Consider the following 16,870-nt stretch of genomic DNA (forward strand, 5'->3'; position numbering starts at 1 on the left):
CCTCCGCGAGTATATTTCGCCATCGCAATCTATCCAGTGCTTTCCGCGTCCAACTTCTAAACCCAATTGTTTCGAGCCCCTGGACAACTCTATTCCACCTACGCAGCCTCGGTCTACCGGGTTTTCTCTTGCCACCGGGTTGTGAGTTCAGTAAGGACATTGGGGATTATTATTCGGCATTCGGTGCACATGTCTCAGGCACTTGAGCTTGTTGCACTATATGAATTGGAAGATGTTGGCGTCGTCAAGGATGTTATATAATTCTTCATTATAGCGAATACGCCAAACACAGTCGTCACAAATAGGACCAAAGAATCTTAGACGAATCTTCCGCTCGAAAATAAGGAGAGAAATCTCGTCTTTCTTTCTAAGGGGCCAGGTTTCAGAACCATAAGTGAACACTGGTCGCAGCAGAATTTTGTACAGAACAAGCTTGGCTCAGATAGAATTATCTGAGACGACTAGATCGGAAATATCTACGAAAGCCAAAGCAGCGATATGCTATCATAATGCGTCAACTGATCTGACTTTACGTTTAGTCTAAATAAAAATATGTTCTGTGATGAACATTCATATTTACCTTTGTCGCAAGACAGGGTCAAGTCCCACCGTTGGTTCATCGAGGATTAGCAGTTCTGGATCATGCAGAAGAGCAGCTGAGAGCGACACCCGTCGCTGCTGACCTCCAGACAGGTTCTTTACTTGCCTGCAATATTATTAATACTGAATAAATTCGTTTCAATTTCAAATTATAATTCCCATGTATTTCGCCTTTCGTCTTTGATATTATATATATTTCCTTCGCTTTATATAATAATAAGTAAATATACCATCTACTATATAAGCACCCTCCGAAAAAGAAGAAACTTCTTGGTGTTAGTAGGTATTAATTAAACTTTTGGTATCCTAATCATAATTAAACAACTTTCTTTGAACCTTCTTGGATATGATACATTAGTCTGTGTATAAAGTAGTACTAAGATTTAACCTATATAAAAGCCATCGATTTTTAGAAATAACACCGTTCCTTGTAATATATCTATTGCTACATTATGTAATATGCTCAATCAATTGTGAAATATATGTAAAAATATGTTCACAAAATAATATATATGTACGAAATGTTTATGTACAGGCACGTTCATTGTAAATACTTAAATTGTACATCAGTGTCAATTAAACACATACCGATTATTATAGAAGTTTATACTGACCGTGAGGGGTTAGGGAGCTGTAATAAGTCAACAAGGAAGTCGATCTTCTCCTCCACCTCCTTGGTGGTCATACCGGATATCCACCCGAAGTATATCATTGTTTCCCTGATAGAAAACTCGCCAAATAACGCGATTTCCTTAGGAAGAAAGGTAAAAATTAATTTATACATTTTTTTCAATCCAATTTCAGTTTAATAAACTTAAGGCCAACTTTGTTCTTACAATTTGTATTTTATATAAAGCCACGGGGACAAATTTCCCCGCAAACAGAACCGAAGACTCTCTGCAATTAACTGAGAATGTTATCTACTAATTATAACAGCCTGCATTGGTGCGTTGGTGGGATGGAGTTGAGAAAGACCTCGAAACAATAGGAGTTCGCAATTGGACGCGCGAAGCACTGGATAGATTGCGATGGCGAAGAGCACTTGAGGAGGCTAAGGCCCATAAGGGACTGTATAACATTAATGATGATGATTGTAACAGTTGTGATAAATCTTTTTATTTCTGTCAAAGAAATAAAATAATATAGTAAAAAAATAATTTTCGCATATTGAACTGTTCTCATCACAAGATTATGTTTGTGATATGAATGTGAACAGTCGTATAAACCTTATCTTTACACACATAAAATTATCTTATAGTAGCTAATTAAATTCATAAATTTTCACACATCAATAAATTTTATATAAGATATGCAATGTCATTAAACAGTTTTACGACTTTGAAACATCTGAGGGGATGGCTGGCGAGGCTGTATTAAACAAAATTAGTTACTAATTGCCGACATATTAACATTTAAATACCGTTAAAATTATGTAAAACTAATAATTTTTAATCAATGAAAAATATGTAATCTGAATCGGTAAATTAACAAAATGTTCTGTAATACTACAATTTCACGCAAATTAGCAATATTTTCTTTAAATTCCTACCTAATAATATAACCGCCGTCTCCATAGCTAACTGAACAATGTACATAGGCATACCCTAACAGTCAATATATAGTGTGGTAATGAAGTTTGATCTACATCAATATTATTCTAGTTGGTAGGCACAAATGGCTGATGTACTTGTATCAATTTAATAATTTATTACGTAATGTTTCAAGCGTTTCAAGCAAACTGTAATTAACGCCAGCTAATGGTGCAATGTTGGAGCAAAAACTGCTAGATGTTTACCAAAAATTTACGGCATCCCCTTGTTTATCGCTATAAACGTTGTATATAAAACGACTCTGAAGTCATATTAGGCAATAAAAATAAATTAAAACATTAATTTAAAAAAAAAAACTATTCTCTAGGTAGAGGCCTGTCCTGGCGACGGATACGGGATACGGATTTAGTTAATTCAATTTAAAATGTTTAAATCGAATTTATATTCACAATTAAATCTAAAATTCACGTTGACATCGGTTCAAATAAACCGAACTCAAAATAACTTTATTCATATAGGTGAACAATTACACTTGTGAACGTCAACAGAAAAGATTCTAAATGTATATTTACTACCAGTTTGCAAGTTAGGAACGGGAAAGAAACTCTCCGCAACTCTTTTTAATTGCCAAGTTTTGAGTCATTCAAATTGTTAAGCTGGAGCAATCCCAAGGATTAGGATAATTGAAATCAAAGACTTGACAATCAGTAAATAAGAAACAAACGTGAATGTCAACGGCCTAACTTTGAACGTGTTTTAAACTATACTATAAATTATTAATAGCGATAATGTTGGTTGATTAGATGGAAAAATACTAAAAACTCATTTGCGCGTCACGTTAACATCGTAAAATAACGGTATTAATATTTAAGATTATTAATACGATTGTTAATTATTGTGGTGTTTTCTTAAACGCCTGGTAATTGCTATGAAGTCTAAGAATACAATGTTTTATCTCTCGATAGGTATTAAATATTATGAATAATGTTGGCTGGTACACGAATCTTATCGGATATAAACTATGACCACGATTGTTGTAAATAATATAATAGTTGTACGTTGAATCAAGAAAGATCTAGATTTGTTAGTGATACCTCTTCACAAATTTTTAACATCAAAACGTAACATCTTCTTTTTCTTTCTTACATCTTTTAGAAATCGTCAATAAAATAGAAGCAATGCCTTTAATTCATATGTTTTTCAGAAGATCGATCGGCTTTCGCGACATGTGTGTTGCATTTGTAAGAACATTGTCACGTACGCGCCAGCTTATGTCATTTCAATTACAAAATTTCTGTTGAAAAGGCTTGTAGCAGTTCCACATACAATTGTTTCATACTTGTATAATTTCCTTTTCTTTGGTAATTAACAATAACAAAACAGCTGTATTATGGAGGTATGGTCACTGCAGTAAAGGTAATACCCGTAATGCCCGCGGTCCCAATTTCTACAGATTTTAGTATTACCAAGTTTGCTACGTTACAAGAACTGGACCCAGCTGGATTTCTTCGTCAGATGACTGAAGATTTAGAGCGATTCACTATTGACGTATAATATGTCTTTAAAACTAATATTTCGGTTCCGCGCGATTCCAAGGTGTCACAACCTCTACGGATATTGAGAAAACTACATAGAAATTGCATCGAAGACCTCGGGATCGCTCTATCGCTAAGTTAAAGTGTGCATTCAAAATAAAATGTTTCCCGAAATGCAGATGTTAAACAAATAAAATTAGAAGGCTGCAGCATTTGCCAATATTTGGCATGCAAATAGTGTAACATTACCAAGCTATATTTATGGTAAATAATAGTCATGGTAGTAATGGTAAATGTCCAGGATCAATGTCAAAGGATATTTATAAAAACTGTCAAAATATCTAATAATACAATTTTAACGATACAATTAATGTTAACTTTTGAACAAATATAGGATCATTTGGAACACAATAACACACACATCTTAGTATCAGCTTCCTAATTTTTTCATAGATAGCCCACATGACGTACATATCTATACATATATATACGTCCCAAGACATCAAGGGAAAGTACCTTGAATATCGTAGATCGGATATTTTGCTGAAAGAAGACTAATTACAGCATTCAATGATTTTCTAAAAATTATTTGTCTCGTCAGAAATACGAAAAAACTTTTTATTGATGCCCATCGAAAGAACGGACCACAAATAATAATGCTTCTTGAGTAACATAATATTTTAAAAGAAAACAACGTAAAATGTTTGAGTCATATTTCAAGAAAATTGTCAATCTATTTGAATTATCCCGACACATTATTATTACTTATTTATAGCTGACGGCGAAGTTTAGAATAGCGATATTATCATTTCATAATTAGCATTGATAATCCACAAATAATTATCCACTTAATAAAAGTCTTCCTGGCATAGTAAATTTTAGAAACTCATTGAATGGAGAAATTACTTTTCAAAATACACTAAAGTCTTCTTTCAGCAAAATATCCTATTTACGATGTTTAAAGTACTTTTCCTTGATGTCCCTTACGCGCCCTGTATACGCGCGTCACCAGCTGTACAATTAATAAAACATGTAAATATACTTTAAAGTCAAGTCAGTAAATATACTAAAAAAAGTTTTTGATTCTCTAGGGGAAAGCTGTTGTCCCTAAAGCGTGTCCTAGCTACTAACGCATATAGTTAACACAATTTTGTAGATTTGAAATGATTAAAGTAAATTTAAGTTCATGATTTACGATTTTTTACCCAAAAGGTTAGTGTCATTCACCCGTTGACATTTGATGAAGCTGTGTTTCATCTTTTTACCTTGTTAATATTGTGTGCATAATATTTACTTTTTATTATATGTGTAATGGGGGATGTAATTAGTGTGCAAACATAATTATTACGAAGTCCAAAGGCATTCTAACACCACTTATAGATGATAGAATATCAAACATATATATATATGTTTGGACAGGACACATTATGAGACAAATCAAAGATAAATGGACAAAAAAAACGACGGAATTGCTTTCTCGCCGTGACAAAAGAAAACGCGAAAGACAAATAAAAAGATGGGAAGATGATATAAGTAGAGCAGCAGGGCCTACATAAAGCTTGACACCGAGAGGACTGAAAGCTCTTAGGAGAAGGCCTATGTCCATGGACAAACTGTATAATAAAAATTAACCGACTTGCCTATTACGTATTATTGTTTTAAGTACATTATATTACTACAGCAAATGTTCAGCGCAAAATACTTTATATTAGGTACTAAAATTATTAATTAACTACGAATAGTCTTCGGCTAGTATGCTCGTATGTAAAAAATCCATTTAATTTTAAGCCCTGTCTACTGGTTATCTTATAATAAAAGTAATATTTGGAAGCTTAAGACTGTATGTATGTATGTATGCCCTTCAAACCGCCAATAAACTTGGAATAGTTCTTGAAAATGTTTAAACATCTTTCTCACAATAGCTCTGCCTCCAATAAAGAATCTTACCTGTGGCATATATCCTATTCGAGGACCTGGCACTCCACTACCAGGGCTGCCTGGTCTTCCACCAAGGACCCATATTTCACCAGAATTCAGTCTTCGTCTGCCTACAATGCATGAGAGTAGCGTAGTCTTTCCACAACCAGATGCACCAAGTAGACCATAGCTGGGAAAACAAATAAATTTAATTACATTTTTTTGTTTTAAAACGAGATAACTGGAGGAAGGTAAGGAACTGCAGTTATTGTGCCAAGCTTAACTTGAGATATCAAAATAAAATATTATTGTAAGACAATAACAAACGATAAGCTTCAGCAGGCAAAATACAAACACCAACATTAAGCAAACAAACACGTTAAAAGGTTTATATAACTTAGGTAATTTACGAAAGTGCTTCATATAATAAGAGTTTAAGCAATTTATTATTAGATATTATTTTTTTTTAAATCTCGCAACTCCGATCTTCTACCGTAAAAAGTTGTAAGATACTTGTAATACCGAAGCAGTTAATTTATTCAGTCCCTACTTAGGGACCCTCTGTCTTAAGGTATTACGTAATTAGCTAACCTAAAAACATCTGAGTCAGAGACCAGATCAATATAAGATATCTTCTATGTTTTAATAAATACATTAATTTGGACATCGCTTGGAAAAACCATGTATGCAACAAGTAATACATGTTATATTAAAGATGGTTTAGTGTGATTGCCAAGACAATCTCAGTAATTCCGGCTTCTAATTGTTTCCAAAACGAGGTTAAGGGGGGCGAAAATGGCTTGAACTACTTCGACAAAAGGGTAGCACGACCATGCCGCTTATTTCTCGATTAGGGGTGCAAACGAGCTTACGGAACAGCCACAAAGGCATCTAATGTAGGCCATGAACACCCATTGTGCGTCACCACCCTTCAAGAAAAGATTATGTCTCTTGTTCAAAAATTTTGGGAGGTCGTGTCTCCCAGGGAAAAGTCATTAAAGCCAACTGCCTCCTCATCTCTTATAGATCCGAACTGGTCGTGTAGTGTCCCATTGGAGTTATCGATTAGAATGCAGTCTCTTGTCACACTGGTGCTATAAATCGTTTGCGTTAATGAACTTTTCTGTTTTTAGTCTAGTATTATTAATGAACGTCAATTTTTTCAAGTCATTAATAAAGTCATGAAGCGTCCGTTTTACTACGGAACACGAAATCAACGAGCTATGACGTGTTTTATAACGAACGTAAAAATATTTAAATTGTTAGTTAGTTTTTGTTTTTTACTAAACAAAGTATCCTTAAAAATACATTATCTAAGCTACGTACTTACATAAAAAAAAAAAATTACGTAAAGTGGTTTAAAATTACAATATAATTTGAACGTTACAGACATTATATAAATAAGGAATATTATATATGAATACTAGTAGAGAAGAAAAAACTGCCTTCAATTGCTAGTCTGTGTGTTCAAAACCTTCCATAGATTTTTTTATAGAACGGCAAACGGCCAGGTCGCTCACCTGATGTTAAGTGATACCGCCCCCCCATGGACAATCAACGCTTTTAAGTATTGGTACTCTTTTTTAAGGAAATGTGTCAAATTGATTCGTAAAAATTTCAGTAGGCAGCTGGTTCTACATAGTGATTCCAAAAATTGCCTTAAGAAACGCTCAGTTGTGGAACGACGGACGTCGAGGTGATACGGGTGGATTTTCGTATTCTGCATCGACATCCGATGAAGAAACTCAGCTGCAGGTATTTATCCGAACAACTCCTCTGAACAATCTCCATGGTAAATGCGGTAAGATGCAGAGTGACCCCACATCTCTATGCAACGCCAAGGGATCTAGCCTCTCAGAAAGGGATTGGTCGACGATTCGAACCGCTCTTCGTTGAATACGGTCAAGTGGCAGGAAGGAGTTCCCTGAGGAGGAGCTGAGGAGTTCCCAGCCAGAAGTGAGAACAGTAGTATGTGAGGACGAATTTGCGCTTCATAAAGTTGCAAGAGGTAGCCCGGAGTGAATTACAGTCTTCATTTGCTGAGCTCGCCAAGCTCTTTAGAGGCTAATTTAGCTTTTCCCTCCAAATAACCGCGAAACTGAACGTCCTTCGATATGTCAACGCCAAGTATTCCGATACTGGCTGTGACTTTAAGAATAGTGTCTTCGGAAAGGTGAGTAGCGCATACTTGTTTACAATTTATAACAAGATTCCGCGTTTTATATGATGCCGTTATTTCTTATTAAGCATTTAATTATAACCTAAAACACATACTAAACACAATTATATACTTACATGGCACCTTTAGGAACTGTCATATTTAATCCATCCAAAATGACGTTTGGATTTTTCGTCGGCCCATATTTCTTGTGCGCCCGTCTGACGCAGACCGCCTGCTTCTTTCTAGAAGATAACGTAGACTTCTGCGGCTTCAGCATTCTATTTCTGCGCATAGCTAATTCATCGTCAATGGTGCTGGGTTTCTGCTCCCGTACATCCTCCATAGATATGGTGGCCCCTTCATTGTCGTAGGCCGGCATTTTTCTGAAAAAGAAAAATTATAAAAATTATGTTTTTATAAATGTGAGACGTCACTCTTATTGCAACGCTTTTACGCATCAAGCTACTTATTGTGAATGTGAGCAATAATATAATTCAAAAGTTTTTGTAGTATAATATATGGTTAAGTATGTAATGTATATTATAGAGCAGTGTTCCCCTAGCAGCTTCATCGTTCGACTCTCATCGTATGTTCGTTCCCCGGCTTTGCAGCAATGGTCCTGTCCATGTGCGCATTTAACACTCGCTTGTATGGAAAACATCGTGAGGGAACCGACATGCCTTACACCCAAAGTTGACGGCGTGTGTCACAAGTTGGCGGCACAGAAGGCTGATAACCTTCTTACCTATTAAAAAAAGGATCATTTCCTTTTTTCAATATCTTGAAACAGATATATAAACCTGAGCCCCAGATGTAAAAGCTTGTAGCGCCACTTGTTCATTATGTATAATTTCAGCTAAGATTAAAATGTATGTAGTCTCATGCACGTGTTTTAAAAGTAACAAAAAATGCTAAAATATTACCATTTCTCAATAATTTATAATAATCAAATAACTTAGATAAAGCCGTATGTTATAGTATCATTTACAAGCATTCAGACATGTTTTATTAACTCTCGTGAGAAACTGGTTTTAATACGAGTTAAAGGATCAAGGTGGGGAAATAACATTTTACGTCGACCTGACGTCAGTGTGACGTCAGTTTAAAGTTCTTTAATTAGTGACGTCAAATTACAAATAAAATATTATTTTTCTCACAAGTTTATTTTATACTCTTATACTCAGAAGTGTCTGATGACACCTATATATGTTAAATTGTTTCTCCAATATCGCATGAGTGCCTGTAGTTTCTGAATGAAATAATAAGTTTAGCTTAATTCTTGGACAGACACATCACACTCTGTAATTTCGTCTAGTAATACCGACAACTATTCCGATCCTAATAACATGCGACATCGACGCTACAGATATTGTACATCAAACAAACATCAAAAACGTCTGTATGTATAAATGCTATTCGCATCTTTTTCGTAAGCCACTATGAAGTTTGATAATTTAAACATTCAATTCAACTCAACAGCAAAGAGTGCTGAGAAGTTCGCATCTTTTCAGCACTCTTTGTAGTAAGGAAGCTAATGATCCTTTGAAACCGGAACAATTTTTATTGGCAATTAAAGTCTGATCCAATATATAAAGATATATAATAATATCTATATATAAATTGTTTATATACTGAATTTTTCCTTGTAAATGGAATGCGACGTACACGTTGATGGCTACGTCCCTATCACCAAAGTTATGAGTAATGTTCGGACATACATATTGTTCACTATATAACATAATCTAAATTTAAAAACGCACTGTGAATGTGTTACAGCGTAATACTCGCAGCCTTTTAATATTTATAGTAAATTATTTTCCTGCATTATTTATGAAGCAAGGCTAAGTTACCCGGAAAGAGGAAATCCGGAAATGAGAAGAAAATGAAGTAGACTAGCTTTTATAAAATCTGTTTAAGTTTTACTAAAACTTAAGTCTTTATATAATCAAGTCTAAAATTTATTTGTCTAGGTAACTCATCAATGGGAAGATAAATGTACGTTCCCGCACTTGATTTGAGAAGTGGTATCCTAGTCAAAGGCATCGAGCGGGCGAGAAGAACTGGCAAGAAACTCACCGCCACTCTAAAGAGTGGACAATAACCAAAATCACTACTAGCCTGATGCGCGCTCTTATTAATAATCGCCAAGCTTTGGTTTACAAGGAAATTGTAAGGAACAGTACACAGAAATGTATTTGTTAACTACCATTGTGGGTGATTCAATTTCGCTATATTCGCTATTATTTGTACAGTACTTTATTACACTTGATATGAAACCAAAAAAAACTTCTTCTTAATTTTTTAACATTTACTTAATAATAAAATAAGTCAATTGCGCTACAACCTTTTAAGTCTGGGCCTCAGATTTCTGTATCTGTTTCATGATCATTTGTTAATCTAATAGGCAAGTAGATCAGCCTTCTGTGCCTGACGCACGCCGTCGACTTTTTGGGTCTAAGGCAAGCCGGTTTCCTCACGATGTTTTCCTTCACCGTTCGATCGAATGTTAAATACATTTACAAACGGACCAGGAGAACGGGCTCGAAACTCTCCGTCACTCTTTTAAAGAAAAAGATTTTTTCACAAAAAGTTTGTGCTACACACATTCTCAATGCTACACTAATGCTCCTCAACACTAAACACTTCAATTTACGTACTTATTTTAAAAAGCCTTAGGTTAAGCCGTAAATCGAACTCGGGTCTAACACTGTCGTATGTTTAATATTTATTTAGTTACTGTCGTTACAATCACTTGCATGGCGTAGTAACCACTGAGGACGTGTTCTAAGGTCTACGGCGAATTAAGAAACGGATTTGGAACATGACCCTTGGGTCTCAAATAATTAATTATTAATAATGTCATAACAGTAATTATGCACTTTGTGAAGGTGATGCTTATTTGCGTAATGTGTTAGAATACATTATAGTAATGGCTTTTAATATGTACATTGTTCCTTTCGCAGTAGCTATTATGGTTTACAATGTGTAATTTCTATGAACGTCAACAATTTATCATCAAAATGATTTCTATTATTTATTGACTCATACGGCAAAAAAATCCATTGGCTTATAATTCGGCATAGACCAATTTAGTATCATTATTTATTAGACTCCTCCTCCGACCTCCCAAATCTCATGATTATAAGTCTTTTTTTCTGAGGTGCCAGGCTTTTTCACATTTCATAACTAATTTATTGGAGTCTGTGAGGAAAGAGTGAGTTAAGTGAACGACTTTTGTTCTTATTTGCTACGTAATTGCATTTGTTAAGAAAAAATATTATTTTTTTATATTACTTGTTACTGCCATACATATATATTACACATTTACTGTCGAACTATATGCATGCAGCGACCTCCAATACAACGAAGTTTCCCACAGACTAACTAAGAATATTGATTACAAAAATCACACTACAAGATAATTCTCTTCCAGATAGACAGTCAATTGTTTGATCATCCAAATATCGGCTTAATAAGTTTCATAAGCAGGTAATTCACTACTCATTATATTATAGATTACAAAATCTTACGTGTGAGCAAAAAATGGTTATGACTAAGAAAAACTTTTAGCAAGATTAGCATAATGTTAACGTGACTTCGAAATTTTTTATAACACGATTTTTACAGGCAAAAAATACCTTGTTGTTTCTGTTATTAGTTTGAATTTACATTTATATAATTATTTTTCTGGCTAGTGCTAATTACCTTTTATATTTACTTAGGTGGATTTTGCTCTTTAAAAACTAGACAAATTTAACTTATGATATACGTAAAACTTGTGAATCATTACCATTATGACGTAATCGTATTATTCAAAGATATATATAAGATATAAGATATGTAAAATACGTATGTAGTAATAGTTTCAAAATGCAAAAAGCAAAGGATCACCCAAAAACAACTACAAACTTTGCATGGACTTACATGCTACGTTAAGTCCATACCAAAGACAACTAAATACAAATAAAAATTTATTCGAACCATTAACTAAATTCACCATTCGAATGCTGTCGTCTGTAACTTCGTTATGTTTTAATTAAACAGACCCAAGGACATCTCCTAAGAATCAGAGAATATGAAACTAATATATACTTCATGGAATAAACCTTCTGTTAAGCATCAAAATTGATTATTTAACTCATAAAGCGCGCATAGGAACTCATTAGTGATTGTCTTCGAAAACAATGCGTCATTTAAACCCAGCAAAAACATTTGTTTGTTTGACCTTACTGACCCGTTGTTTACAAGGAAATACAACACAAAGCAATTACAACTTGTTGTAAGGGCAAAAAATTCAGCACCAGAATTCTATAAACCCGAGCATTTATACAAAAATTTCCCGGTGCAATTTGTAGGAAGACGGATGTAGATTTAGATGAAGAGTATGACGGATACTGTTGTCAAAACATTTCTGTACTATATAAAACTTGCCGCGTGATTAAATAATCAAACTTCATAGTGTCTTACGAAATTGTATGCGAGAGTATATGCGGTGAACTTGTTTGTAGCACAAAATGTTTAACGAAACTTTTTCGTCAAAAGTAATAGTGATTTTATAGTCGTTATTAACGGTTTAGAACTAATTTGACTTTGATGTTGTTATTCCATAAGCTCTGTGACATACAATGATAATGACATCTGTCAGTAACGCCATTTCAGTTACTATCAGCTTTCATTATCTATTCTTATATTAAAGATATGTTTAATAAATTGATATGTAAATTAAATCGTAATACAAATTTAAAATTACTCTCTCGGTTTCTGAAACCCACAAAACCTTTATAAGGATGACACATGTGCTCCTTGTGTATATAAGGAACAGTAATCCTAATACTATCATTAATTTTAATTAAACCATTAATTAATACATAAGTTATCGATATCGCCCATTCGAAGTCGAGACTTGGCGCAAACGTTCTCGTACGATATACCGGAGACGCTAAGAGCGAGGAATATGTCCTTCGCTTAGTAAACCAATATGAACCAAAACTGCATCCTCATTTAAATAGAGGTAAGGGCCAACCGAAATATCTATGCCAAGGCTGTTCCAAACCAGGCTCATTGTCAATGATTACTTATGGTTATGTAATTTATACGCAAGGCTGACCCGTCCTCATAATTATAGACTATAAATAATAATGTGTTTAAATGTCAAAGAAATTTTATTTAAATCATATTGATAAAAAACAATTATTTAACGCATTTCGTTAACAATGTTGTATAATGATATTCAAAAAAGTATTTATTCAAGATTTAAAATATTATTTCTTCGAAAAAATTTGTTCTATTATCAAAGTTTTATAAGAAAGACAAAGAATGGTCGCAAAACCATCGATGGAACTATTTTACTCATTATTCGTAAATTAATTAATCATTAAGTTTTAACATAGTTTTAAAGGAATGCTCCATCACAAATACAAATATATCGCAATCGTTAGCTTTATAGTATAACCTCTTGTTTCGTAAGAAATTAATTGCTTATAAACCTGTCCGCTGTCACAGGTGATATTTTTGGCGTAGTGTATGTACAAGGTCAGTGTTGTATTAATTCCCGGCTGACACAATTATGCTTGAAATTATTGCTTATATATAATATAATAGAAACACAAAATAAGGTAACAATTTTATACTTTACTTTTTAAGAATGAAAGATGTTGAAGAAAAAATTAAGATACCTAATGCCATAAACTTTTTTTCACCACGGAAATATGTTATTTTTAAATCACGTGTCTCGCGGTGTGTACAGTTAGAAGAGTTTTAGTATCATATTTTAAAAAATATTTTTTTACAAACTGTTTCTTTTTTTGGACGAACTTAAAACCTTTTTTCTGACAGTTGCCTACTGTATAGATTTCGAAGTTGTATTTACATACATGGCCATACAGTTTGGTTAAAATAGTTCTATATTAATCGTTGCGTCAAACAATTCTTCAATAACTAGCACATTAATATTTTAGTACTGATGACAATAAACATATATTATATGCAGTACGTGTCCTACATATACAGCTATATTTTATAAGAAATAAAGCAGCTACCATATAAAATCATATTAATCTCAATACAATTATTGTATCTACATAATTAACCAATTTTCGCTTCTTTGTTACAAATACCTGTTATTTGTAGATTCATCGTGGAAATGTCAATAATGCGAATAAATAAATATTCATCGTGGTGTTCTCCATAAATCTCGTAATACACTTTACGTGCAACGTTTTGCTGAGTCACCCTCGCAGTTTAAAAGTACAGTTCGTAGGACAAAAAAGCGTTTGCTTTTCCTTTCCTTAAAAAAAACGTTAATTTGGTTCTAGAGAGAATATATGAATAATAATATATATTTGCATATCTCCACAATATTTCATTTTACAGGTTTAAGTGCTGCAGCTATTGATCCTGATTGACCGTCTCTGTGAATGTATGCAAATGGGGAAGCCCCTTTTTATTAAAATCATTGTTAAGTTTTTTATAATGAATAAATTATGAATAAAACGAATGCTTTTAACAAATCAAAATGATATTGGTACTTTAGAGTTTTTTTCGAATTAACTTAGCTTATAATTATAATATAACGAACCCATTCTTTATTTATAATGAGTGATTACGCATATTATAAACCAACATGTAATATAAAACTACAAAGACATTATGATGACACATTTGATTAATAGATTCATACGTTAATTAGCGGTTGTAAAAGTTCCTACTACTCATAATTATACTGGATCTATTAGCAAATAACGTAATATCTCGAGGCTTTGTGTATGTGCAATTTTGATATACGAATTGCTCAAGGCACTTAATCGGTACTTCGAACTGTGAAGGCCTTTCACATGTGGAACGAGCTAGAACTGTCAATGTCAAACGACCGCATCACGAGGTGAGGTAATGGCTAAATTCTCCACATATATGATTTGATTTATTTTTTATAAGAAAGTTCTATTCCTTTAATGTATAGGGAAGAAATTGGTCCCCAACAACTTTATTTTTGGATTTGTTGTAATTTTAAAATAATTAAAATTTCCACAGCATAGGTTACATTAAACAAAATCAGCATAACTTGAGTATACAATAAAGTATCTAGATAAGTCAAGCCACAAGTATTTACTTGAAGATGTTAAATAAATAGCAAGGCCTGAATAAGCGGAAAGCCTTTTCCGCTTATTATTAATAGCTTGAATAGTCATTGACATGTCCTTGTGGAAAACAATATTTATTTTGCAATAACTATGTTGGTGTCATAGACTGTTTGGTTGCTTACACAAATTCAATCCCGTTCAATTTCCGAAAAAAAAATTTTTGGGTACGCGCAGAAGGCAAATCTTCTTGCAGCAAAATACTATATATCTAATTATAAGATTTTTAATTTACTAAGGTTATTATTTTATTATTTACCGTAATTAAGTTACAAAACTATCACATTGGCTTAAGTGTTATGGTAGTTCTTTAGTTATAAGAAAATAAATATAATTATTGTTAGAATCGGCGTAGTATTATTATCGAGCTATTCAAGGCAGTTGTACAACGATTAATAGCCTTTTTTAGATAACAGAATTTTCCTCCTGCAGATAACTCCAGCTTATACGGTGAAGGAAATAGTGAACACACTAACTATTGGCCCAAAATAATCTGCGTGTATATGTACAGTAAACTGGCTTAATCAGCCATTCAATTAACAGCCTAGCCTCTTAACTAAACAGCGCCGTTTAACTAACGGCCTGAAAGGTATTCAGTCAGTTGATCAAACAGCTAGACAGATGACTTGGATCGATAACGTTTCATTACTAGCCTAGCCTGTTGACTGTTAATTTAAACTTAGTTCCACTTTCTGTAACTCTCAAACTCGAAACGAAACTCTCCCAACAATGGTGTTCTCCAAATTTTAATAAACAACAACAAGTACAATGGAAGAGTGTAGTGACAATAATAATATGAATCTAGCTGTGACTGACTCAAGCAATTTAATTTCAAAGAAATATTTTTATTTCAGATGTTTCGTGTTTTTTATTTCCCACGGTCACATGGTCATTCTGTGACGTTAAACCAGGGTTTTCATTTACCCAAAGGGTATTTCTGCTTTATTGTTCAACTCACTTACCTCACCGTTCTTGAGACAAAGTTCAAAAATCAAGAATGTAACTAATAAATCTAATTATATATAATCTAAGTAAACTGGATTTATCATGTGATCTTTGCCTCTCCAACAATTGCATGAAACGATTTAATTCAATGACAACCATAGTACATCATAGGTTGACATTGAATTATTCGCTGGAATCAAATATTACTAAAGTAGATTTACTAGCAAAAAAGTCAAATTTCAAATTATGTTTACCTCGTGTAAGCTATTAAAAATATTGTATTAAAGCTTTGAAATGAGTCGAATTCAAAAATCTCTCATGCGCAGTTAATTGTTCAAATTAAGTAAATAATAACTTGAAGTGCTTAACAACAACTAACGTATAAACACTTTTTGTACTAGTTTTTTGTTACAGACCAATAATTTGGTTTTTAATCATTGAGATTCTTTAACTAAAAAAACTGACCATGAAAAAATATAATATCTCATTTATGCTTAGCTCCCTCGCTGTTGCAGTGCGTCAACAATGTTTGGTTCTGCAGGTGTGAACTGTTTTAACATCACAAGTGAGCTGTATCTCTGGTAAGGCGCGTGCCCCCGCAGCTCTAACAACATGCTGGCGGTAATAGCGGGAAGGCTGGATTGCCATTACACTGCCTGATAACTGTGTGTGTGGTTTCGGTGCGGTGATATGTGCGTGGCTATTTTTATGAATGTGTAATTTAAAGTTACTAATACAATATTTAGGACAATATTTTAACACAATAGTAAACATATGGAATTATGATTGTCTGCTTGAATAAATAAATTATTATTATTTATTAGGCAGATAACATTTGCAAATACTGTCTATCTATACTATATCGGTACTATCGACACTCATATGGGGGATTCAACGAAGCTGAAAGCGGTCTTGTTTTTAAAATAGCCCTGTTAAATAGCGATTGCAATAGATAAAAATAATTAGTGCCTATTGCGTTACTTAACGCTCTGTTTACAGTGCAGAAACCTCAATCTTAAGCATGCA

At 33.5% G+C, this 16,870-nt stretch overlaps 1 protein-coding gene across 1 annotated transcript in view; it reads right to left on the reverse strand.

Annotated features, from left to right (window-relative positions):
• LOC123708350 (ABC transporter G family member 20) overlaps nt 1-16,870 on the reverse strand; it is a 45,606-nt gene that overhangs the window by 19,819 nt on the left and 8,917 nt on the right. The window contains exons 2-5 of the mRNA XM_045659029.1: nt 7,898-8,146; nt 5,633-5,792; nt 1,215-1,351; nt 581-706 (exon numbers count right to left, since the gene is read on the reverse strand). Coding sequence (XP_045514985.1) covers nt 581-706; nt 1,215-1,351; nt 5,633-5,792; nt 7,898-8,142 — 668 coding nt within the window. The 5' untranslated portion in view covers nt 8,143-8,146. The remainder of the gene's footprint in view (nt 1-580; nt 707-1,214; nt 1,352-5,632; nt 5,793-7,897; nt 8,147-16,870) is intronic.

The sequence above is a fragment of the Pieris brassicae genome, chromosome 1 (assembly GCF_905147105.1).
Source record: "Pieris brassicae chromosome 1, ilPieBrab1.1, whole genome shotgun sequence".
NCBI lineage: Eukaryota > Metazoa > Arthropoda > Insecta > Lepidoptera > Pieridae > Pieris > Pieris brassicae.